Here is a 25,419-nt window from a genome sequence, read left to right as displayed (position 1 = left end):
AAAATAAAAACTGAAACTAAAATAAAACATATTTGAGATAACGACATAAAATTTGACTCGACCCTATTACAAAACGTATTTTCAAACTAAAACTACACTAATACAACTACTAATTTTGCAACAGCAATGGAAAAGAAAACACTTTTTAAAAATAAAACAGTTCAAAGTTGTAATACAGTTGCATTTCTTAGTTTCCAAGCACGGCTTGTGTACATTTTACAATAACTGTCAAACACAGCATAAATGTCGTGAGAGTTATTTTTATGAAATAACGTGCTTCCTAGGACATATTGAACCTTAATAGATAGATCACCAAAAATAAAATTAGCCCAAGTATCTACACAATTTATTGCAAGATTACGTTGAAGTGTTTGCAATTCTTCAATTCTAATACAATGTAACTTACTACAAATAACAGGAAATGTTTAACATCTTCTTCACCTGACCCACAAACCTTACACTTATCAATGTTCCACTTATTTGTAATTTTTCCAAGTGGTAAAGTGTTTGAACGAAGCTTAAATTTTAAACTTGAGCCATAAAAATCTGTTTTATCCAATAGGTGAGGTTCTAGGCCAGGTGACTCTTTTATCAGAGTAATCAAGCAAAGATTATTTTCTTACTACTTCTTGTTTCCAAAAAGTAGAATACGATTGTTTAATTGTATTTTCAAATGGCTTGACCCAGTTTATATCAATATCAGTACCTGTACATATATCATAAAGAATGTCATTGAAATCGAACTTAATATAATCACAAGTTTTTTCAAATTCATTAATAAATTAGTACCGTGAATTAAAATTCTTAAGTCTAATAATTGTATTTAATATAAGTTTTGGCCAACGATTCATTTCCATACACATAACATTTCTTATACATTTTGCTTTAAAAATATCCTGAGTTACTTTAATTGGTTGCCAACCTAGATCGCCATAAAGTGCCTCTTTTGCAGTGCTTCTACTCGCTTTAAGAATTGTTCGCGCCATTTGTAATTGAAGAGACTCAATCCTTTGTATGTCTTTAGTATTTGTATTAACACATACAGCACAAGCATAGTTAATAGTCGGAAGGCCGATACTTCTCCAGAGGATATCTCCATATACAACACGATCAAAATTGTTGAGTCTATCTATAATAGATTTAATGTACGCAATGATCCTATTACCCTTTTTGATAACTTGATTGATGTGGAAATTGTCTTTTAGATTTTTAGAAATGTATATACCAAGATACTTATATGTTTCAACTTCAGATATAAAAGTATCCCCCAATTTCGAAAGTTTTTCACTACTGTATTCAAATTCTGGCCTATTATCAAACATTTGACTTTTCACTATTAAAATTAAATTTCCATTTTTTAGCAAATAAGGATACTAAATCTAACATTTTATTGAGTTCTTTTTCGCTATCTGCTAAAAGTACGATATCGTCAGCCCAAAAAAGGCTACCCATGGAGATGTCGTGTATGCGCACACCTAACGCATGTTCTCGTAATAATTTAGTGAGTTCGTTCATTATTATGCAAAATAGGGTTGGGGAAAGGACACACCCTTGCTTAACACCTTCTTCGATATCAAAAGACTGTGTTTCAATGTCACCAAATTTTACTTGTCCCTTAACATTGTCGTACAAGCTACTTATAATATTCCATAATCTACCACGAATTCCTATATTCCATATTGCCATTAGCAATCCATCTCTCCATACGCTATCAAATGCGTTTTTTATGTCAAGGAATGCTAAGTAAGTCTTCTTGGCTTTAGCAAGTCGGCAACTAGCAATGTTTTTAAGAGTGAAAATGTGGTCTTCACACCTTCGGTGGGGTCTAAACCCTCCCTGAACTTCTGAAAGGGTATTGTTTTCTTCTAAGAAGTCGGAAACTGTGTAATGTACAACTCTATTGAATATTTTAGAAACACAAGATGTTAAAGATATTCCTCTAAAGGCTAATGCTACTATTCCATTCCGACGGTACTTTTTCAAGACTCACAATTTTTCTGAATAGGGATAAAATTAATCTATTTAAAATTGTCCCACCGTTTTTTAGTAATTCATTAGATATATTGTCAGAACCAGCAAATTTGTTGTTTTTTGATTGGTAGATAGCAGATTTCACTATATCTAATGTGAGTTTAATGTCAACGATTGATTTAGTGCTATCCTCAACATTTTGCCTACAGTCATTATTTATTTTAAGGTCATTAACGAAATTAACTTTCTCTATATAATCTTTATCATACTCAGAATTTAAATTTCTATTCATCTTTCCTAGTGTTCTCCAATATTCTAAGACGGTATAGTTCATTTTATTTCGGTCACAAGTTATTTCATTAGTGCCCGGTATTTTTAAGCATTGTACAGTGTCATTTTTGAGCGTATTTCCTTTAAGCACTTTCCAAAAGTCACGGCAATTACGACCACCTTTGTTGGCAATATCAATCGATCTATTTACTTGCATTTCAGTATTCTTATTTCTAATTAGATTCTTTGTATGATTTTTCTTATCAAGATAGCTTTGCCATAGCCTTTTCCCTTCATCTAAATTACTTTTAATCTTTGCCCATTTTTCAATTTTTTTATAGCAGTTTCGACTTCCCTGTCAAACCAAGCATTGCATTTATTACTATTTATTTTTTTTGTTTACGTACACCAATTCCTTCGCGGGCCGCTTCAATTAAATTTTGTTTCCATGATTCCAAGCACGTCAACATCATGGTAGAATCGGCATTCCAATCTCTAAACTTTTCTTCTATTATACCATGAAATAATTCAAAATCTTGCCCTTGTTTAAAGTCCCAGTATATCTGGTATTACGATTAACGTATACTTTACCAACACTTTTTACAGATAATTTTAATAGTAAAACATTATGGTCACTCCCCAGACCCATTATTCGATCTTCATCAATTAAAAATTCTTGAACAGAATCAACTAAATTATCAGAACAAAGCATATAATCGATAGTACTTTGGAAATTGTTTCTAAACCATGTGAATTTACCTACACATTTCCGAGTACAATTAAGAATATTTAAGCATGTGTCGTTACGAAAATTTAAAAGACGCTCGCCATTTGAGTTTAGAACTGGATCGGCATAAGGGATTTCTTTACCAATCCTAGCATTCCTATCAGACATTATTATGATTTGGGGATCGGGGTCCCCATGATCATTCTCGATACAAATTATATCAGCAAGCAATTGGTTATATAATTCATCACATAAACCATTATCTACTCCCTCAACAGGAAAATAAGCAACGGCTATATAAATTTGATTTTCACCAGGAGAGATTTTGAACCATAATCTTTCATATGTATCATCTCGCGAGTTCAAAACATTGTCATCAATAATCTTAACATTTTTTTATATAAATGCACCAATTCCACCGCCCCCTTTTGAACTTCTGTTTTTACCTATCCATTGGAACCCATTAATATCATCAGTTAATTCGCCTTTTAAAAAAGTTTCTACAACTCCAAATATGTGTATATTTCCGAGTTCATTAATCTTAAAATGTCTGGAACTTTAGAGCGTAATCGATTTACATTGTTGAAACCAATATTTAAAAGACATTTGTCATGATTTGTAATATTCTTACCAGTCTTATTCTTGTTTCTTTTACCATGACCACGTCTGTGATGTTTAAAAATGCTTCCAGCCGTAGATGCTGATGTAGTATTTGTAGAGAAATAATTGTCATTGTTCTCCACACTGGAGCCATCGGTTCGAGGTCATTCAAGAACATGTTTTTTTGTAATAGTTGAGAGAGATTATTTAGAGGGTTAGGTTCAGTATATTTAGGAAGTAGATCAGCTATCTTGTAATTCTCTATAATAGAAAATAAGGTAAGGTAATGAATTATTCATGATTTCTGGCTTAATTGGATAGGGAAAAAAATAATGCAACCCGGAGTGCATTCAAAGCCGTCCAGTACCGTAACTATACGTTTGTCGCTTGAAGAAATGCTTTACTTTGTAAATGCTGGGTAAATTGTAGATATGAATGTGTCACATTACTATTTTATTATTGTGTTTATATTATGAATTTGGTGGGGCGTTTATTTGGGGAAAAATGAACCAAACGATGTTCTTCGTAGTTTATTCGAGCGGGTGTTGCGTTTATTCAAAGCCGGGCGTTAATTCGAATATTTACAATTAATTCTATTTTATCTTTTACTTTACTCTTTTTACTAGCCATGACTTGTCGGTAGTGCTCTCACTTTTATATTAAACCTAGATAATGTATTTGTTAATGCCAACTGTCTTTTTTATTTTGTGTTTGTCGCCCTCTAATTGGAAAAGGTTGTCAAGGGAAAATTAATATGAATGCGCCCATGCAAGCATGTTGAAATGTTGGCGAAACTAGTTATTTGCAGTATAAAACAATCACATAGAAGCTATTAAACATTAATGAATACGCAATGTAGTTGTCCATATCAGGGACATTCAACTGTACGGTAAATATATGTACCCCTTTGATTGAGTTTACATGTTTTGCTATGTTTGTGTTTATGCTAGTATAGCCTAGTTCTGGTCTAGCCCCTTTATCTAATATGTATGTTTGATTACTATTGCAGTTAATCGTTGAAGATCATATCAGGTCAACGCATTAACATTAAACAGTAACCAAGTTGTCTCTGTGTTTGTATTGCGGCATCTACAGTATTCATGCTTAACATTAATCAACAACAACGTTTGTGTTGATTACTATTATTTCTTAGTTACATTGTATTTAATAATATAAACAAGCAATTGTTTGTAAATTAAGCCTATTACAGTAGGCAAATTGAGGGCGCTATGCTTTGCCAAAATACGCAAATTGAGATTTGGCAAAGCAGATTTGCGTATTTTGGCATGATTTGTGTATTTTGGCAAAGCCGATTTGCGCATTTTGGCATGATTGTGTATTTTGGCAAATAATAGCGCCCTCAATTTGCGTATTTTGGCATGATTTGTGTATTTTGGCAAAGCAGATTTGCGTATTTTGGCATGATTTGTGTATTTAGGCAAAGCATAGCGCCCTCAATTTGCGTATTTTGGCATGATTTGCGTATTTTGGCAAAGCAGATTTGCGTATTTTGGCATGATTTGTGTATTTTGGCAAAGAAGATTTGCGTATTTTGGCATGATTTGCGTATTTTGGCAAAGCAGATTTGCGTATTTTGGCATGATTTGTGTATTTTGGCAAAGAAGATTTGCGTATTTTGGCATGATTTGCGTATTTTGGCAAAGCAGATTTGCGTATTTTGGCATGATTTGTGTATTTTGGCAAAGCAGATTTGCGTATTTTGGCATGATTTGTGTATTTTGGCAAAGCATAGCGCCCTCAATTTGCTTGTTTTGGCATGATTTGTGTATTTTGGCAAAGCAGATTTGCGTATTTTGGCATGATTTGTGTATTTTGGCAAATAATAGTGCCCTCAATTTGCGTATTTTGGCATGATTTGCGTATTTTGGCAAAGCAGATTTCCGTATTTTGGCATGATTTGTGTAGTTTGGCAAAGCAGATTTGCGTATTTTGGCATGATTTGCGTATTTTGGCAAAGCATAGCGCCCTCAATTTGCGTATTTTGGCATGATTTGCGCATTTTGGCAAAGCATAGCGCCCTCAATTTGCGTATTTTGGCATGATTTACGTATTTTGGCAAAGCATAGCGCCCTCAATTTGCGTATTTTGGAAAAATTCTTGCGTATTTTGGCAGGGTACTCACCAACCCTAATGCATTTTTCTAATCTTCGGACACTTTTAACGCACATGCGTAGAATATACATTGTATGCCGTAGAGTACTAGATCAGGGCTTGTAGATCTTGTCTGGGATGCTGCCTCGGCCGGGATATTTGTTTCCACAAATCGGTTCATCCGTTGCATTTTGTCAGAATGTGTTTTTCGATACTAACACTAAAATAATTCAGATTGAATCTTTTTGTCGTAGCGTAAAAAATGGATTCAAAGGTTACTTTCAAATAAACATAGAGTCATTTTGGCACTCTTTTCTTAAACCATTGAGTTCAATTTTATTTTGAAATGTAATTTTATGTACAGAACTATATTGAATTATTTTTGGAAAATGTTAAAAATATATTCATCAAAAATGTACTCTTTGTCGTTTAGGGGAAATCCCAAGCTTCAAATTATCTGGTGTAATCGCTTAATTAGCTCTAAATAACCAAGTAATTATGTCGTATTCAACTATAATTCAACTACTAGTTTCATAAGTTTAACTATAATATTCCTATCAACTAAGGCGTTGACAAACTATGTAACATTTCAACTTTTCTATAGTATTATTACATTTGATGATTATTATTATTATTATTATTACTATTTGTATAAACTACTTAAAACTACACTAAATTGCAGTGTATTTTGTATGACAATTCAAAGTTTAATGTTTTTAATCTGATACAACGTACCAGTTTACCAATGTACGTTTATGTTTGAAAGTTAGATGAATCTTAAAGCAACGATTTCATTAGGTGAGATTCACAACTATTTCTCTATGATGACGTGACTGTAACGCCATTTAAACCTTATTAAAAAGGACACATTTCGAAACATAAGCTTCAAATGATCTGGTGTAATCGCTTAATTAGGTAATTCTGTCGTATTCAGAACTTAATTGTATTTATATTTACACTTTAGACATTTCTAGTAGTCCATAATTATAACTATAAAAATACCTACAGTATTGACCATTTCCTATATCAAATAAGGCATAGCTGTAGCAACAGTTATACTTTTCTATAGCATTTAATTTTGTAAAAACTACTTTACATTAATTACTCTTTCTCTATGACAATTTGGTGACAGTAACGCCGTTTCAATCTTACTCCAAAACAACGCCTGTCCTTCGGGGTGATTATCCCACTCTATATACGTTTTCTTGGTCAGGATCTTATGCAAAAGTATCGGCATGTGTTTAGATGGCACCTTCTCCAGTAACACCACAACTAAGATGTCTTCGTGGTTGTCAAACATACGCATACGTGCCATCTCTAACTCAAAGTAGCACCACTCACTCTTTGCAAAATTTCTAGAAACCACAACTATTACTTTCCGGCTATATTTTACAGCATTTGATATGTTGTTAACAACTGCTTCTCCTGGCATGAAATCTCGATAGTCGATACAGAGTTTGTAATTTCGGTCTTCTAACGATGGCTGCAAAACTCTGAGCACCCAGTCCTGGTCTTTGCTGTTATAAGATACAAAGGCGTCATATCGTATGTCGTCTCCGTTGATTGGAGGAGGTCCTTGATTTTTTAGCGTTTCATACTGTTTACGAAGGCGTCTTCGTTGAATCCAGAACCTGAATTATAATTAATATCATTAGAATCTAATATTGTTTATATACATTTCCGCATCTACACTATTTTCAATTTGTTGGTCTTCCTTTATATACATCGTTTATTTCTTCCTTAAGCTTAGTTCCCACTTGGAAGCAACACAAAACAACCTAAAATACTGATGAATGCTGATGCAGGTTGCAATGACATATGTGCAGTGCAGGTGAGTTGACCATCGTAAGCAATGATCCATCGCATTGCGGTCCGGTGTGTTGAATCCAAGTAGGAACCAAACCTTAGACGGAAGTTGATATATTTTGGTCTAGGTCTATAGAATTATGATCTTTCAAACGTGATAAATACGAATAATTACCCATGCATGAACTTGTCGAAAATCTAAAACTCACTAAAAAAACATACTGTACAATGTTTGATTAATGAATAAACACAAATATGGCATTACCTTATATCATATCTATAGTTATACAGAAGAATTAGAATGATGACAATTATAACACCGATGGATGCGGAAGGTATAACAATCTTAAAGTTTGCTGCATTCAATACTTGCCGGATCAAAATCTAATAACTTTTTTTAGCGATTCTTGTCATCGTTGCATTATGTGTTATTCAGCTTTGCAATCGTGACACTTGTCGCTTGAATCCAGTTTCTAAACCAAACAAGCTTTCAATCACATAAAAATCTGTTGTATGCAAAATCAAGTTTCTGTAAACTGTTTAGACTTTGTATTCCCACATGTTCCGATATAACAGACAGAAGATTGTCATTTAAAATAATTTTCAAAATGTTTAAATGCTTGATTTGGAATATTTGAAAGTTTATTATTATCCATAAATATGTAGTTGAGTAAGGGAAGATTTTGAAAAGTATTGGTTGGGAACGATACAATATTATTGTCTGAAATATGCGTACTTCTTTCAATTGTTTACAATTCTGGAAAATGTTGCTTTCTATCGTTGATAATCCAGAATTTCTTTACTTGCAGTTTTTCTAGGGAAATTAAGTCTACAAACCATGAAGCCAAAAGTTTATTTAGATATTTGTTGTCGCTCAATGAGAAATACTTAAGTTTCCTCAAACCAATATTAGTGTATGTTAAACGGTTAGCATCCAAACGAAGATATTCTAGAGCAGAACTTGTAGTGAAAGAATTGTCCTGTAATGATGTAATAAGGTTATCTTTAAGGCTATAATAAAAAGTATCGGTTGGTACTGTACTCTTTGATGGAATGGTTCTTAATAATAGATTTGTACAGAGAATTGTTTGATAATGCAGTTCATTGCAAACACATGAAAAATCAAAGAAGGCAACCTCAAATATCTTGACATCCTGTGAAAAACGAAATAAATACAATAAATATAACAATTAATACGTTAATAATATAAAATATTATATTTTACATTATCTTATCAAATCACTAATTCATTCAATGCGTTTAATAGAAAAAATGTAAGAATTAATTTGCGATTTAAAATCGTTTAATGATCAGATAAAAGAAGCTATCCATTACAGATGGAAAACAGAATAATTGGTACTTGCAAATTTCACAGTCATCTTATCGTCAGTTACATAGTACTGACACTGTCTTATTGGAAGTAAATAGTGAGTTTTGATGGCTCGCTCAGTCGTCTCGAATAAAACAAGTTCGAGATTGAAACCCTCACAAAATCATCTGCTGTATAATTGCACATTAATACCCAGTTTACTTAAGTCAATAAAAACTTTTTCTTCTTTTTCCAAATTACATATAGATTTTTTTTATTCAATATTTTTCAATAAATCCAGATGCAACTAGAAATACGTGTCCCCACATACTGTATCCATTGAGGGAAATAAGAAAATTGTGATTTGGAAAAAAAATACCATAGAGATAATGATTTAGTTAGTTAGTTAAGATCTAATAGGAGGAAAGTTTGAATTTAAAAACTAGATTAGTTTTACGTTTGTTCGTTGTATATTAAATGACATTATAAAGGTGTTGCTAGTGGGAAAACAATATTAGAAAATCTGATAGAGGAGGTCAGCTCTGAAGTTTTGGTTTAATAATTATAATGGTACGTTTATAAAGACTAAAATATTATTTCAGGTTTAAATATGAAATTTTCGCTATTACCTATAGTGAAAATAACAACAAACCTGAAATCCTTTTCATTATTATAAAGTTTCAAGTAGTCAACCAATTATTAACCGGCCTAGAATTTGACTTTTTAAAAACGTTAGTTTGTTTTAACCAATTTGTTAAAAACACATACCGTATCGCTTGATCTGATAAATAAACTCAGCCCCATTGATAGTAAGCCTTCATTGGTAGCGGAAACTGCACAGGTCACAAATAAACAGCTAGTAGTAGATCGTGTTGTAATATACTTGGGAGGTCATTAGGTGGAACGTTACGGTTTAGCGTTTCAGTTTATGAGTGAGTTAATCTGATGTTATTGTTTCATAATTACACATTAGTATACCATTGTAATTTCTCACTTTCATTTTAGTTTTTCAAAGTACACATACAGAACATAAACGTTGGTAAGTTAGAAGAACCAAGCTCTTTATTGGTTAGCAATTGTCAAAGTACGAACAATTGTTGAAAATTCCATATGGCTTACAAATAATTTAAATTATCCCGAGAATAAAATTTGCGATTAAAACCGGCATAATAGGCCTACAAGAGCTTTTGGCAAAACGTTGCCATTTGATTAAGGGTAGAAAGCAATTACTCTAATGAAATGAAAGATCACTCTGACTATAATGAGAACAATAAACAAAATGAATCACATGTATTGCATTGCATTGCATTGCTATTTGGACCTCCGCTTAGCAACTTCACGTACACGATTCAGAGCATCACGCAATCTTGAATACTCCTGTAATATCCAGGATTCAAATGACAACCTGTATATTAGAGCTAACAACCTGAATAATGACTTACAAAATACAGCCACACAACCAGCAATTAAGGCTAAATTTAATGAAATATAATTATGACACTATTGTTTTACTTTTTCAATCATTCGTTCTATCAGGAGAGAGTGAGATTACATTTTTCTGTACCTTTTTAAAATAATAAACCTATTACTTAATTAAGGATTTGCCAAGCGACAGTAACATATGTAATTTTCAATCCTCAAACTTTAAATGTTTGGTATGACAATTTTAGAAAAAAGTAATTCTACCTATATATAGATAGGCTTAGGCCTAAATCTACAGTACACTAACAAAACAAAAGGTTAATAGTAGTTATGTAGTCAATAGCCACACACCAATTAATTGCTAAATTGAATCTTTTTATTCACACCTCAGAATGCTATGTTTGGTATGGATATCATGCTTTTATCGTAAAGTAATGCTGACTAAATAGTAATTTAAAAGAAAATAATAATTAATAAAATAATTACTATCTCTGGTGTTATTGATCTGAAATCACGTAATCCAGTGTATGAATTTGAATGTCACGATTATTCTAGCCTTATTAATAATTTCGTTGATCTTACTTCAGATTCAGTACTCTTTCTCTATGACAATTTGGTGACAGTAACGCCGTTTCAATCTTACTCCAAAACAACGCCTGTCCTTCGGGGTGATTATCCCACTCTATATACGTTTTCTTGGTCAGGATCTTATGCAAAAGTATCGGCATGTGTTTAGATGGCACCTTCTCCAGTAACACCACAACTAAGATGTCTTCGTGGTTGTCAAACATACGCATACGTGCCATCTCTAACTCAAAGTAACACCACTCACTTTTTGCAAAATGTTTCGAAACCAAAAGTAGTACCTTTCTGCTATATTTTACAGCATTTGCTATGTTATTAACAACTGCTTCCCCTGGCATGAAATCTCGATAGTCGATACAGAGTTTGTAATTTCGGTCCTCTAACGATGGCTGTAAAACTTTAAGAACCCAGTCCTGGTCTTTGCTGTTATAAGATACAAAGGCGTCATATCGTATGTCGTCTCCGTTGATTGGAGGAGGTCCTTGATTTTTTAGCGTTTCATACTGTTTACGAAGGCGTCTTCGTTGAATCCAGAACCTGAATTGAAATTGAAATAATTAGTAAACGGAAAGTGAGTTTCCTATAATTTGCTTTTGAAACATGGTTTTAGAGGGTTTCAATTTGTTGTATTAATTTTATTTCAACTATATTTTCGGTAACGTTAAAAACAATTAATGTGTCCCTTCTTTTTAAAATTAAAGTCAAAAATAGGTATGGCCACGAGTCCATTAGTCGTCATAAAAAAAGTTACATTCTTAATTTTTTTATGAATACGACACACAAAACAAATACGGTAATACAAACTCACTAATAAATAATTGTAGGCTCATAGTTAGTTTAGTAATTGATGAACAAAAATAATACATTACCTTATATCATATCTAAAGTTATACAGAAGAATTAGAATGATGACAATTATAACACCGATGGATGCGGAAGGTATAACAATCTTCAAAATCTTAATAAGTTTTCGGCACTCAATACTTGTTGGGTCAAATTCTAATAACTTTTTGTAGCGATTCTTGTCATCGTTACATTCTGTGTTATTCAGCTTTTCAATCGTGACATTTGTCGCTTGAATCCAGTTTCTAAGCCAAACAAGCTCACAATCACACAAGAATTTGTTGTATGCTACATTAAGTATTTGCAAATTATCTAGACTTTGTATACCTACATGTTCTGAGATAGTAGATAAAAGATTGTCATTTACAGCAATTATCAAAATGTGGTCAGAACCTTTAAATGCTTCATTTGGAATGTAAGGAAGTTTATTATTATCCATATATATGTAATTAAGCGAGGGAAGATTTTGAAAAATATTGGTCGGAAGCGATACAATGTTATTACCTGAAATGTGTATTTCCTTCAGTTGCTTCGAATTCCTAAAACTGTTGCTTTCGATCAGCGATAATCCACAGTTATTTGCTTGAAGTTTTTCTAAGGAAATAAGGTCTACAAACCACGAGGCTAAAAGTTTATTTAAATATCTGTTTTCACTCAATGAGAAATATTTCAGTTTCTTCAAACCATGGAAAGCTTTCTTTTCAATATGCGTGTATTTTAAATAATTGTCATCCAAACGAAGAAATTCTAGATTAGGACTTGTACTGAAGGAATTGTTGTCTAAAGATATAATTTGGTTATCTTTAAGACTATAATATATAGCATCAGTCGGTACTTCATTCATTAACGGGATTGTTTTTAATTCTTGATTTGAACAGTAAACTTTGTGTCCATAATACAGTTCATTTCCATTCCATTCTTGACAATATTTACAGTAACATCGATCAGGACATCGTAGCTCACTTGCATTCTGTGTTCCATTAATATAAAATGGATTAAATTTATAACATAAAGTTGAATTTTGGTAGCCAGTAACAATTACAAACAAATAGAAAACCAACAAGAAAAGCCTCAAATAAGTTGACATCTTTAAAGAAACGTGACCAATATGTATCATACTGTAGGTATACCAAAAATGTTGTCTTTTCTTCTATTCTAAAAAAAAAAAATAATTGTAACAATAAATGCACTGTATTTTTATTTACTTATTTTCACCTTCATTTACGATGAAAATTTATAAATTATAATGCAAATTACCATTTACTTTTATATTTATTTTTATTTGGTTTTTTATTTTCTATATCAATATTAAAAATTCTATTTTTTCCTTAATATTTCTTTTAATTTCATGTTTACAATAGGCTTAAACCTTCCATATAGTGGTTAAAATTCATAAAATATTAATGTAATCACCTCTATTACACCTAACAACACCATGCCATAACGGAGGTGTGACACTTTTTATCACAATTTGAATGTAGAAACCAACTATAACTAACTATGTAAACGTATATAAGTTATATTTATGGGATAAATTAATACAATTACAACCTTAATCAACAACAACGTTTGTATTGATTACTATTATTTCTTAGTTACATTGTATTTAATAATATAAACAAGCAATTGTTTGTAAATTGAGCATATTACAGTAGGCATGTATATATATAGCAATTCAATTTTACTGTGTGAAGATGATTGTGAGATAAAACTTATGAATGAATGAATGTTTTAAAATACAGTATTATTAGTATTAGTATATTTTCGTAGTAGGTGGTGTTTACATGATAATTCTTTCATGCTGTATGTTAATGCGGCTGCGGTAGGCATATTTATTTTACATTATTAATTACTAGGCCTATTTGCTGAGTGGTTAATATATAATTTTGTTTCCTTGTTGCCCCCTTGGTGTGGTACACTGTAGGCCTATGCAAATAATTTCAATGTAGGCCTACATACATGCTTAAAATAATCATGGATGCATTGTGGCTGTATATTTTTTTTAAGTAACGACCAAAATATATTATATTGCAAGAGGTGAATTTTTTAATGAAATACTTAATCTGAGAGTCATTCCATAATACAGTGGGCCCCTATTATGAAATATCTTAAATATACCGATATATGAGGTCTGGATTTTGGTAAATTAACTACCTAGACGTCCATCTATTGTAACATATATGGTAAGCGTGCTATTTTATGACTGTTTACCATATTACTTTTCATCCAACAGTGTCTCCATGAGTTATATATTGTAAACACGGAATTTTTCAAGCCTACCTCCAGGCCTCAACAAGTCCCATGTAACCATCCTAGAATGTATTAACCATGAATGTTAGTATCTTACCATAATCTGTTAAATATTCTTAAATAAATAAGACAAGAAAGAATATACCTACGTTTGATTGTATATGAATTATGCGGCGTTGTGTACTGTAACCTTGTGGAACCCCTGATAGTTATAATTTTGCCGAGTACTTCCTTGTTGGTGACATCGGGATTACCTGAATTACACTTTCGATCTTTGAATTTGCATTATGGAATCCAATTTCCTCTACGCCACACAGCTGACTAAACATTTCCAATCTTCGGACACTTTTAACACACATGCGTAGAATATAAATTGTATGCCGTATTGTCTAGATCAGGGCTTGTAGATCTTGCCTGGGATGCTGCGTTTCCACAAATCGGTTCATCCGTTGCATTTTGTCAGAATGTGTTTTTCGATACTAACACTAAAATGATTTAGATTGAATCTTGAAAAATGGATTCAAAGGTTACTTTCAACTAAACATAGAGACATTTTGGCACTCTTTTCTTAAACCATTGAGTTCAATTTTATTTTGAAATGTAATTTTATGTACAATACTAGGCCTATATAGTGAGTTTTTAATAAATAAAGAAAAGGCAAATAAAATGTGGTCAGATATGGACCGTAACAATTTAGCAAGGTATAACATTAACGTTTATAAAATTGATATTTAGGTAAAGTAAAATATAACTATTTACGTTGTTAAGGATTGAACACTGGGCATAGTGTATCAGGTTTACTTACTTGGTGCACTAACTGTAATGTAAAATTGTATAAAATAGAGGAAAATAATTTTTTTTCCTTCTTTCCTTACTATTATATATATGGTAGGAGTGAGATATAAGAGGTATTTATTGAAAGTTATTTAATGTCAGTTGTACTGTATTATAATATTATATTAATCAAGTGCAATACATTGTAAACGAACATTTTATTGATGAAGAAATAAAAGTGGGTCGAACCAACATAAGACAAAAAAAAATGTACTCCTTGTCGCTTAAAAATGTATTGTCCCCCTGAAAAAAAAATGTTGAATATTCCATATTAATGTAACATAATAGGATTTTTGGTTGAATTTAACCGTTTATTTTGTCATTTTACAAGTGAAAACTTTTTTTTTTTCGTTTTTTTTTCTATTATGGAAGTGATTAACTTTATTAAAACTAGAAAATAACATATTCAAAGTCTGATTTAATTATTCTTCATTTTTCATGTTTTAGGGGGACAATACATCTTTAAGGGAAATAATATTCTTTCAAGAATAGGTAATTTCCAAGCATAAGCTTCAAATTATCTGGTGTAATCGCTTAATTAGCTTTAAATTATGTCGTATTCCACTACAATTCAACTAATAGTTTCATAAGTATAACTATAAAATTCCTATCAACTAAGGCGTTGAAAAACTATATAACATTTCAACTTTTCTATAGTATTACTGTATTACATTTTGTATAAACTACTTAAAACTACACTAAGTGCAGTGTATTGTATGATAATTCAAACTTTAATGTTTTTAATCTGATACAACGTATGTACATTTCAAAACCCAAGCTTCAAATTATCTGGTGTAATCGCTTAATTAGGTTAAAAAAACAAGTAATTCTGCCGTATTCAGATCTTAATTGTATTTTGATTTACATTTCCTAGTAGTTCTATAATTATATATATCGCTTCTCTCGCTCCCCCTCTAGGAAGTGTAGAAGATGGTCCTCGGAATGACAATGACCCGGGTAAAAAGGACGTTCTCCTTGTACGTTTTCTGTCGGTTACCATTATTGAAAATTTTTGACATTTGTAAAACTAAACCTACTCTGTTTCACAGTGTCTTAGATGATTAATAACATTTTAAAGTAGGCCTGTAGTGTGTATATTGTTTGGTAGGGCCTTTATAGGGCTGAGGTGGGGAGGTGGAGTTCATTTGAGGGAGGTGCTTATTCAAGGGATATGTATTATTTTAGTTTTAATAATATGGTAACATTTATAATCAAATAAAATCCTCTAATAGTATTAGTCGCAGTGCGATGAATTCGACTACAAATAGTATCATTGTGTTACAATAAATATATTTATAATACAATATTGTGTGTATAAATGTGGATGGGCGTTTATTAGATAGTTGCGTTGGGGGGGGGGGGGAGCGATTATTATTCAAAGTGATGTTTTATTGGGGAGGCGTTTATTAAAATAAATGTCAAATGCTTGGTAAATTGTAGATAACAGTGCGATGAATTCTACTACAAATAGTATCATTGTGTTACTTTAAATATAATACAATATTGTGTGTATAATTGTGGATGGGCGTTTAGTAGATAGTTGGGTTTGGGGGCGGGGCGATTATTATTCAAAGTAATGTTTTATTGGGGAGGAGGCGTTTATTAAAATAAATGTCATCCTAATAATGAATACATTATTTAATTTAAACATCTTTTGAAACTAACTTCCGCGGCAAGAAGATGTTTTAGACGGCTTGCAACATGGGCAGACATCCCGGTCCTAACGGGACACAGACAGCCTACAGTTATTCCTGCCAGCTTACTCAATAAAACTCGGCTATCGGGATTTCACTCGATTTTAAACAAAATGTCTTATTATCAGGCTCCCTATGTAATTTTATAATACTATTCACCACAATATATTCCGATGCTTTATGGCGTATATTCAATTTGATCTTTATTAATTTGCAGTATAATTTTTATGTTTTAACTACCGAACCTTCACACGCGCGGTCCGATCCGAAAATAAACAAAAAACTAAAATGGCTATATAGCCACTAACGGCCAACTTAGTTGAAATCAGGAAGTTGCAAGGTGAACATGTGAACTTTTCGTGAACCCGGAAAATACTTCGACCCGCGTACAATTGAAATTGAATTGAAAATATACTGATGAAATAAAAAATGTTGTTATAAAACCATTTATTATATCTTCATAAGATAGAAATATGGAACAATAGCATAGTACTGAAAACTAATGTTATCAAATCTACGTTTCGCGGTACATCTAAGATAGATAAGGTAGGTATCCAAGGCGGAGATTTAAAGTTTTTCCATTGTGCTCGCCTATGTCAGAATTAACCATAATTTATATATAGATATTAATACTACAGTATTGACCATTTCCTATATCAAATAAAGCGTAGCTGTAGCAACAATTCTACTTTCTATAGTATTCAATTTTGTAAAAACTATTTTAGATTCACTACTCTTTCTCTGTGACAATTAGGTGATAGTAACGCTGTTTCAACCTTATTCCAAAACAACGCCTGTCCTTCTGGGTGATTATCCCACTCTATATACGTTTTCTTGGTCAGTATCTTATGCAAAAGTATTGGCATGTGTTTAGATGGCACCTTCTCCAGTAACACCACAACTAGGATGTCTTCGTGGTTTTCAAACATGCGCATACGTGCCATCTCCAGCTCAAAGTAGCACCACTCACTCTTTGCAAAATTTCTAGAAACCACAACTATTACCTTTCTGCTATATTTTACAGCATTTGATATGTTGTTAACAACTGCTTCTCCTGGCATGAAATCTCGATAGTCGATACAGAGTTTGTAATTTCGGTCCTCTAACGATGGCTGCAAAACTTTAAGAACCCAGTCCTGGTCTTTGCTGTTATAGGAAACAAATGCGTCATAGCGTACGTCGTCTCCGTTGATTGGAGGAGGTCCTTGATTTTGTAGCGTTTCATATTGCTTACGAAGACGTCTTCGTTGAATCCAGAACCTGAATTGAAATTGAAATAATTAATCTCTTCTGATTTGCTTTGGATTAGAAACGTGGTTTATAGCGGGTTTAGCGTCACACCTTTTTTCTAATAAAAAAAGAATTCACGTAATATTCAGTAACATTAAAAAAGAATGTTCCTCTTCATCCGCATCTCCTTGAAAATAAATACAAAATTTGGTGTAGCCTCGAGTCCATTCTATTTAGTTTCCAAATGATCACTGTTCATATTCGTAGCATTCTTATAAATTTCACAAAACAAAATACAGTAAACGTCACCAATAGATAAGTATGTATGACCAATAGTCCAGTATGTTCTTATGTCCGATAAGTGTAAAACTGAATTTCATAAATTATCATATTTTCAAATTCCATTTGGAATTAGTTACCGTATCGAATCAGGTCTAAAAATTCTCATTTACTTTTCAATAAGCCTGTTTGACACCGATAATACATGCATGTTTGTATCATATTCATATATAAAAGTATAAGTATAACGTCATACCGTATTTTATTTAATTTATTTCTCAAATTGTATTCAGTATAGTAATTAAAAGTAATATATTTTAGCTATTTTCATATTTACGTGCATTTATATAATCTATTTGTTACTGTTATGTGTATTTTAAGGGGGATGTGGATAGAGGTGCTTGTCACCTGTTCATCCGTTTCTTTTCGCTGCCTTTATGTTATGTTATGTGCAGTGATAAAGTTTAATCAATAAAAATAAGGAGGCTTATTTAGTTTAATAATGGATAAACAAAAATAATACATTACCTTATATCATATCTGAAGTTATATAGAAGAATTATAATGATGACCATTATAACACCAATGGATGCGAAAGGTATAACAATCTTCAAAATCTTGATAAGTTTTCGGCACTCAATACTTGTTGGGTCAAAATCTAACAATTTTTTGTAGTGATTCGTGTCATCTTTGCATTCTGTGTTATTCAGCTTTTCAATCGTGACATTTGTCGCTTGAATCCAATTTCTAAACCAGACCATCTCGCAATCACACGAGAAATTGTTGTATATCACATTAAGTATCTGCAAATTGTTTAACCTTTGTATACCAACATCTTCCGAAATAGTAGATAAAAGATTATCATTTACAGCAATGTTCAAAATGTTATCAGAACCTTTAAATGCTTGATTTGGAATGTAAGGAAGTTTATTATTATCCATATATATGTAATTGAGCGAGGGAAGATTTTGAAAAGTATTTGCGGGAAGCGATACAATATTATTAGTTGTAATATGTACTTCTTTCAATTGTTTACAGTTCTGGAAAATGTTGCTTTCTATTGTTGATAAGCCATAATTTCTTGCTTGCAGTTTTTCTAGGGAAATTAAGTCTACAAACCATGAAGCCAAAAGTTGATTTAGATATTTGTTTTCGCTCAATGAGAAATTTTTAAGTTTCTTTAAACCACGAAAAGCATTCTTACATTAGTAAAAAGGTTCATCTGGATCACTGTATAGTATTCAAGTAAATTTTCTTTTGGATGATCCAAAGTCAAATAAAAATCGTAAAGCTTACGTTTTTTACTCTAGCTTTCGCTGGTCAACGACGCAGCTTAATCATGAGTGAGTCTCTGTGACTTGGACTTGTTACCATTAGATTTCTTATATGGTATAGCGCCATCTATAGATCGTTCAGGTTTTCCCAAATGGGATTGTCGGGGCCTCCTCTTTAGTAAGTTATTGTACAATTTTGGGAGTTCCAAACCGCCGTCATCTCTGTTCATAGTGTTACCATGTTTTCTTATTTTTATTGATTCTTTTATTTTTCTGTCTTTCCATGAAGATTCCGTGCCTAGTATTTTTACGTTCCAATTTGGTAAGTGAGTGTGAGTGGTCATGTGATCGGTGATAGCTGAGTTGTGAACAATTTCTGAAGCTGAATTTCTGGCTGAACGTGTTAGGATCCCTGTACAATGTGAAGTGACATCTGCTTTGTGTTCTTTTATCCTTGTGGATAAGGTTCTAGCTGTTTCTCCTATATATGCTTTTTCGCAGTTGTTGCAATTTACTTGGTATATTACACCAGATTTGTCATCATTTTTTATTTTGTCTTTTGGGTGAACTAAAAGATTTCTTAATTTGTTTTGTGGAGTAAAATAAGTGTTGACATTGTAACTAGATAAGCAGCGTCTAATTCTTTCTGATATTCTTGGTATATATGGTATCCCTATGTTTCCTTTGTTTTTGTTGGTTGTATCTTTTGTTTTTTGTTTGACATTTTGTTTTCCTTTCTCCGATCTTTTTTGGATTATCTTGTCCATGGACCAATTGGGGTACTCGCACCCAACGAGCGCATGTTTGATCTTTTTCATTTCTGTTAGTTTTTCGTCTTTTTTAGTGACAACTTTTTCACATCTGTCAACCAGAGTGTTTACCACACTTAACTTGTGTTCCAATGGATGGCAGGAGTGAAAATTTAAGTATTGGTCTGTGTGGGTCTTTTTTCTGTAAACTGTCGTCGTCAGGTCTCCATTGTTCAGTGTAATTATGATGTCTAAGAAGGGTAATGTATTGTTAGACATATGTTCAGTTGTAAATTTTATGTTACCTGTTTTGTCAATTGTGTTTAAGTGTGAGTTTAGATGTTCCGCTGATCCCTCTGGAATGAGAGCTAATATGTCGTCAACATACCTTTTCCAATATGTTGGCTTCATTCCGTCTGGTGCTGTTTTCAGTGCTTTTTCTTCTAAGTCCTCCAGATACAGATTTGCAACGATCGGGCCCATGGCAATACCGCCAATCTGTTTATATATTTTTTCCTGGAAGCTGAAATAAGTGGTATTAATTACAAGTGATAGTAAATCTATTATATCTCTGATGACCATGTTTGTGCGTTTTTTCAGTGTTTTATCTTGTGAAAGTCTCCTTTCTACTATTTCTATGGCTTCTTCGGTAGGGGTTTTTGTGAAAAGAGACACTACGTCAAACGAGACAAATGTGTGATTTTCAGGAATGTCAAGCGTGATTAGTTCCTCAACTAGTTGTTTTGAATTGTCGACGTGGTGGCAGGAGGTGCCAACCAACGGAGAGAGGATTTCAGCTAATTTTTTGCCCAAGTTATAGTAAATGGTATTTATGCAATCCACAATAGGTCGTAGTGGAACATCAGGTTTGTGGATTTTGGGTAAACAGTATAACCTTGGTGTGATTTCCTCAGTTGGGAATAAAGTAGCTTTCTCTTTATTGCTAATTTTCTTTTCATCTAGGAGCCGTTTTAATATTTTAACATACTGTGTTTTGTATCTTTTGGTAGGGTTGTGGTTTAAGGCTTGGTATACCTTATCGTCATTGAGCATCCCTTGGACTTTTTGTATGTAATCAGCTTTGTTTAGAATCACTGTTGCCCTCCCCTTGTCGGCTGGTAGGATTAATATGTCCTTGTCTTTCTTTAATGAATCTAAAGCAATGTGTTGATCTTTTGTAATGTTACTAGGTGGGAGTTTTACGGAGCTTATGATAGAGGCCATTTTACTTCGAAGCGCATCACGGTCGTTTGATCCCACTAAGTACGCTGCTTTTTCACTAGCTACGATCAGGTCTTCTATAGGAAACATAGGGATACCATATATACCAAGAATATCAGAAAGAATTAGACGCTGCTTATCTAGTTACAATGTCAACACTTATTTTACTCCACAAAACAAATTAAGAAATCTTTTAGTTCACCCAAAAGACAAAATAAAAAATGATGACAAATCTGGTGTAATATACCAAGTAAATTGCAACAACTGCGAAAAAGCATATATAGGAGAAACAGCTAGAACCTTATCCACAAGGATAAAAGAACACAAAGCAGATGTCACTTCACATTGTACAGGGATCCTAACACGTTCAGCCAGAAATTCAGCTTCAGAAATTGTTCACAACTCAGCTATCACCGATCACATGACCACTCACACTCACTTACCAAATTGGAACGTAAAAATACTAGGCACGGAATCTTCATGGAAAGACAGAAAAATAAAAGAATCAATAAAAATAAGAAAACATGGTAACACTATGAACAGAGATGACGGCGGTTTGGAACTCCCAAAATTGTACAATAACTTACTAAAGAGGAGGCCCCGACAATCCCATTTGGGAAAACCTGAACGATCTATAGATGGCGCTATACCATATACGAAATCTAATGGTAACAAGTCCAAGTCACAGAGACTCACTCATGATTAAGCTGCGTCGTTGACCAGCGAAAGCTAGAGTAAAAAACGTAAGCTTTACGATTTTTATTTGACTTTGGATCATCCAAAAGAAAATTTACTTGAAAAGCATTCTTTCCAATACTAGTGTATGTTAAATGGTTAGTATCCAAACGAAGAAATTCTAAAGCAGAACTTGTAGAGAAAGAATTGTCCTGTAATGATGTGATTAGGTTATATTTAAGGCTATAATAAAAAGCATCAGTTGGTACTGTATTCTTTAGTGGAATGTTTGTTAGTTCTAGACTGTTGCAGTAAACTTTGTGTCCATAATACAGTTCATTTCCATTCCACTCTTTACAATATTTACAGTAACATCGATCAGGACATCGTAGCTCACTTGCATTTCGGGTTCCATTAATATAAAAAGGATTATATTCATAACATTCTTGTAAAGTCGAATTTCGGTAGCCTTTAACAATTACAAACAAATTGAAAACCAACAAGAACAACCTCAAGTAGCTTGACATCTTTAACGTGAACAATGGAACATCTGTGTACCATTAATTGATTTTCTATTTTTATATTTAAAAAAATAAGAAATATTATCATTTCGTTATTTTTGTCGCTGTCGTCTTAACTGTTACATTGATACAACAATATTGATTATTTAATAGCGAAAAAACAATTTAGACTAGACAATCTAGCTAGAAAAATATCCCAAAGTGAAATAAATTGCAAACTGAGATTTCTTTTTTAAATGCTTACATATGACGAGGAGATCAACATTTGAGCATCACACCTCATTCCGATGGTATGCAAATTGGTATTTGCTTTCTTCCTTTTTGTTTTTTGTTTTCTATTATTATAGACCCGAACCTTTATAAGGAATCATTTCATAAACGTGACATAACAACGTTAAACCTGTTAAGGAAGTTATTTGAGTTTCCGGTGTGTCACATTTATTTTTGTATGTGAAGCTAGGATAAATACTGGGACTGTAAAAACCCGTTGCTTTCTTATTGCCATTTCTGGCAACTAAGTCAATACATATCGTATCGGTTATGTCGATTAGTTATTTTTATCTCTTATAATTGTAAAACTAGAACTTCTGGAAACAACCAGACTAGAATAGATCCCCTGTATATATGCATTTTACTAGTATTCTAACTTACATGATTGAATCCTTTTTAATATCAATATAGAATAATAGATAAAAGATGAGTAAAGAATACCTACCTTTGATTTTACAAATGAATTATGCATGTGTGTGATCCTATACTGATCCAACACTTTTGATCGGCTGGTAGATAATGTTGCGTACTTCCTTGTCGATGAGATCTAGGATGAATCACATTAAACTTTCATTCTTTAAATTCCCATTGTGGAGTTCAATTGTATACAGTAACTACGTTCGAGTTCACAAATGAATTACGTATTCGTCGACGGTGGTTCGACGTCGGTCGACTGAGTTCATTGATCATTGATCGGCTGGTAATAATTTTGTTGCTTACTTCCTTGTTGAGGATGAAGCACATTTAATTCATTCTTTAAATTTCCATTGTGGATTAAAAATATATACGAACACAGTTAAGTGATTATATAACCTATAAATTATGTATATAAATTATGTAACCTTCAAATGTTCGTTTGTACCCGGAGTACATATTTGTAAGGCCGTCCAGTACCGTACCTATACTTTTGTCGCATGAAGAAATACTTTACATTCTAAATGCTTGGTAAATTGTAGATCATAAAATCAATGAATTCTAGTTTAAAATAGAAATGTGTTACATTACTATAGTTCCAAACGATATTCTATGGGGTAATTTATTCGAGCGGGCGTGGAGTTTATTCAATATTTACACTAAATTCTAATTTATCTTCATTATTGCGGGTTCGAGCGAACGTAGTCCCCCGCTACCATAACTTTTACACCCGGGTTCCCCACATGCAGGTGCAGTTAAGAGTCTACAGCAAGCGTCCTCTGATTGGACAATGTTGACAAAAGTATACAGTTGGTCAATAACAATAAATGAACTGTGATTGGTTTACGTTGGTTTACGTTTTTATGGTAATGAGTAGGCGGGGTATCTTCATCAAAACATTGTGTTCGTCGAGTATCGGTAACACACGTGTGTACTGACTGTCAAGAAGGCGTGATTTTTGGTAAAATTTGGTAAATTGTATCGAATATTTAACTTCAGAGAAATAGAATTTCAAAAAAACTAAAGGGACATGCCTGCCCGACTAGATAGAATAGTACAAGTTAGGGCTGTTAGGCGTATTACTTGAAGTCAAGTTGTGTTCTCCTGTGGCAGTTTAGCTATACTAGGCTAGCTACCTACCAGACACCATCCAATCCAATGAATATAGTATAACTTATTCTATGCCATTACAATAAAAAAAACATATTTATTTCTAAAAAAAAAAAATTCCCATTCATTTTTTTTAATTGAATAGGCCCAAGTTGTTACAGGTCTACTAATTAATAATAGAGATATACACAAGTAAGCCTAATATAACTTTTATGAAATTAAAATAAATTAGAATTAATGTATTTTCATGTAATGGAGCAGTTTACCTGTATATACGGCCAATCAAAGACAAGTAACCTGCAAGAAGTATTCTAAAGTTCAAATCTACAGAAAAAGAACCCTCCCGCTGTCTCCGAATATAGTTTTCCTTGATATATTTTAACAAGTACTTCACTCAGTTTTTCAGGTTAGAGTGTTTTAATTTTGTTTGTTGGTTATCTTTCCTTGTTGGCTTTTCCTCGCTACTTGGCAAAATCAAAGTAGCAGCACAACCTATAAACATGGACCGATAATTTAAATGTCCATGCTATATATTATTAATGTACCAACAAATCTAACTTTATTTTATTATTGGGGGTTAGCGCGAACGCAGTCCCCCGCTACCATAAATTTTACACCCGAGTTCCCCACATTTGGGGGAATCGCAAGTTTCAACCTCAGACGTGTGTGCAATGCTGAGGCCTCTTCTTGGGAGGACTTCCTTCTTGATCAAAGTCACTCCTGTGCCAGGTAAGTATGTCATTTGTTTCTCAGCGATGGCTGTCTAACTAATAATTTCAATCTACACAAATAAGTGTGAAAATAGTCTTAGATTTTGAATTTTAATTATCATTTTATTTTGGATATTTAAAAATGTATACGAAATATAATTGAAAATGACTTTATAATAGTAAACAAAATCAAATTCATTTGTACTGTTACCGTATTATAACAATTTTAAAAATATTATTTAAAAACAATCAACGAACTTTATGAATATTCATGAAGTAATTTGACCTCTCTTCACGCATTGGTTGTCACAACCGAAAGGTCATTGTTTGTAACAAAACATGTGCCTAAGACGAGCTTGGCTAGGTTTATGGCCTTTGCTCGGCTCTCTGCTGGCGGAAATTAATTAATCAAGCGACCCTTGTACACTTCATAATATTTCTTGAGAGTTCCTGTATCAAGAAATCTCGTACACTAAAAATCACTATTAGGCCTATAGGGGATCTCTGTTTTCGAAAATTGTTTGAAAACAGAGAACCCAACAA

The 25,419-nt window shown here is 32.7% G+C and overlaps 3 protein-coding genes and 1 non-coding gene across 5 annotated transcripts in view; all 4 read right to left on the bottom strand.

The window, feature by feature from the left end:
- The window catches only part of LOC144842012 (uncharacterized), a 188,997-nt gene extending 167,062 nt beyond the window's left edge, over positions 1 to 21,935 (bottom strand). The window contains exon 1 of one of the 2 annotated variants that reach the window (XR_013612068.1): positions 19,137 to 21,935. Coding sequence is in view for 1 of the 2 variants with exons in the window: in XM_078698348.1 (XP_078554474.1) it covers positions 19,266 to 21,266 (2,001 nt within the window). In the remaining variant the exon portion in view is untranslated. The remainder of the gene's footprint in view (positions 1 to 19,136) is intronic. The other variant, XM_078698348.1, reaches the window with a different exon arrangement.
- LOC144842019 (toll-like receptor 2 type-2) lies at positions 6,007 to 23,103 on the bottom strand. Its single transcript, XM_078698360.1, has 4 exons — positions 23,088 to 23,103; positions 18,461 to 18,767; positions 15,183 to 17,683; positions 6,007 to 6,100 (listed from the first exon to the last, which is right to left on the bottom strand). Exons 2-3 carry the CDS (start codon positions 18,691 to 18,693, stop codon positions 17,140 to 17,142), a joined length of 777 nt encoding a protein of 258 aa, XP_078554486.1. The 5' UTR covers positions 18,694 to 18,767; positions 23,088 to 23,103; the 3' UTR covers positions 6,007 to 6,100; positions 15,183 to 17,139.
- On the bottom strand, positions 9,942 to 14,076 carry LOC144842014 (toll-like receptor 2). The gene is made up of 3 exons (XM_078698353.1): positions 14,045 to 14,076; positions 11,672 to 12,800; positions 9,942 to 11,339 (listed from the first exon to the last, which is right to left on the bottom strand). The coding sequence occupies exons 2-3, from the start codon at positions 12,760 to 12,762 to the stop codon at positions 10,796 to 10,798; spliced, it is 1,635 nt and encodes a 544-aa protein (XP_078554479.1). The 5' UTR covers positions 12,763 to 12,800; positions 14,045 to 14,076; the 3' UTR covers positions 9,942 to 10,795.
- Positions 23,104 to 24,737: 1,634 nt separating the features above from the next.
- Positions 24,738 to 24,903, bottom strand: LOC144843852 (U1 spliceosomal RNA). Its single transcript, XR_013612293.1, has one exon. It is a non-coding gene; the product is annotated as a U1 spliceosomal RNA (small nuclear RNA).
- Between the last annotated feature and the right edge of the window lie 516 nt (positions 24,904 to 25,419).

This window comes from Antedon bifida, chromosome 5 (assembly GCF_963402885.1).
Source record: "Antedon bifida chromosome 5, ecAntBifi1.1, whole genome shotgun sequence".
NCBI classification, from domain to species: domain Eukaryota; kingdom Metazoa; phylum Echinodermata; class Crinoidea; order Comatulida; family Antedonidae; genus Antedon; species Antedon bifida.
Note: the sequence above shows the minus strand (reverse complement) of the source record. Positions and strands in the feature narration are given on the sequence as shown.

Excerpts from the sequence above, each read along its gene's own strand:
- LOC144842014 (XM_078698353.1), bottom strand. The coding sequence starts at position 12,762 with ATGATACATATTGGTCACGTTTCTTTAAAGATGTCAACTTATTTGAGG. Across the intron at positions 11,340-11,671 it reads AACTTTAGATATGATATAAG|GTTCTGGATTCAACGAAGAC; the intron begins GTAATGTATTAT and ends ATTTCAATTCAG.
- LOC144842019 (XM_078698360.1), bottom strand. The coding sequence starts at position 18,693 with ATGGTCTGGTTTAGAAATTGGATTCAAGCGACAAATGTCACGATTGAA. Across the intron at positions 17,684-18,460 it reads AACTTCAGATATGATATAAG|GTTCTGGATTCAACGAAGAC; the intron begins GTAATGTATTAT and ends ATTTCAATTCAG.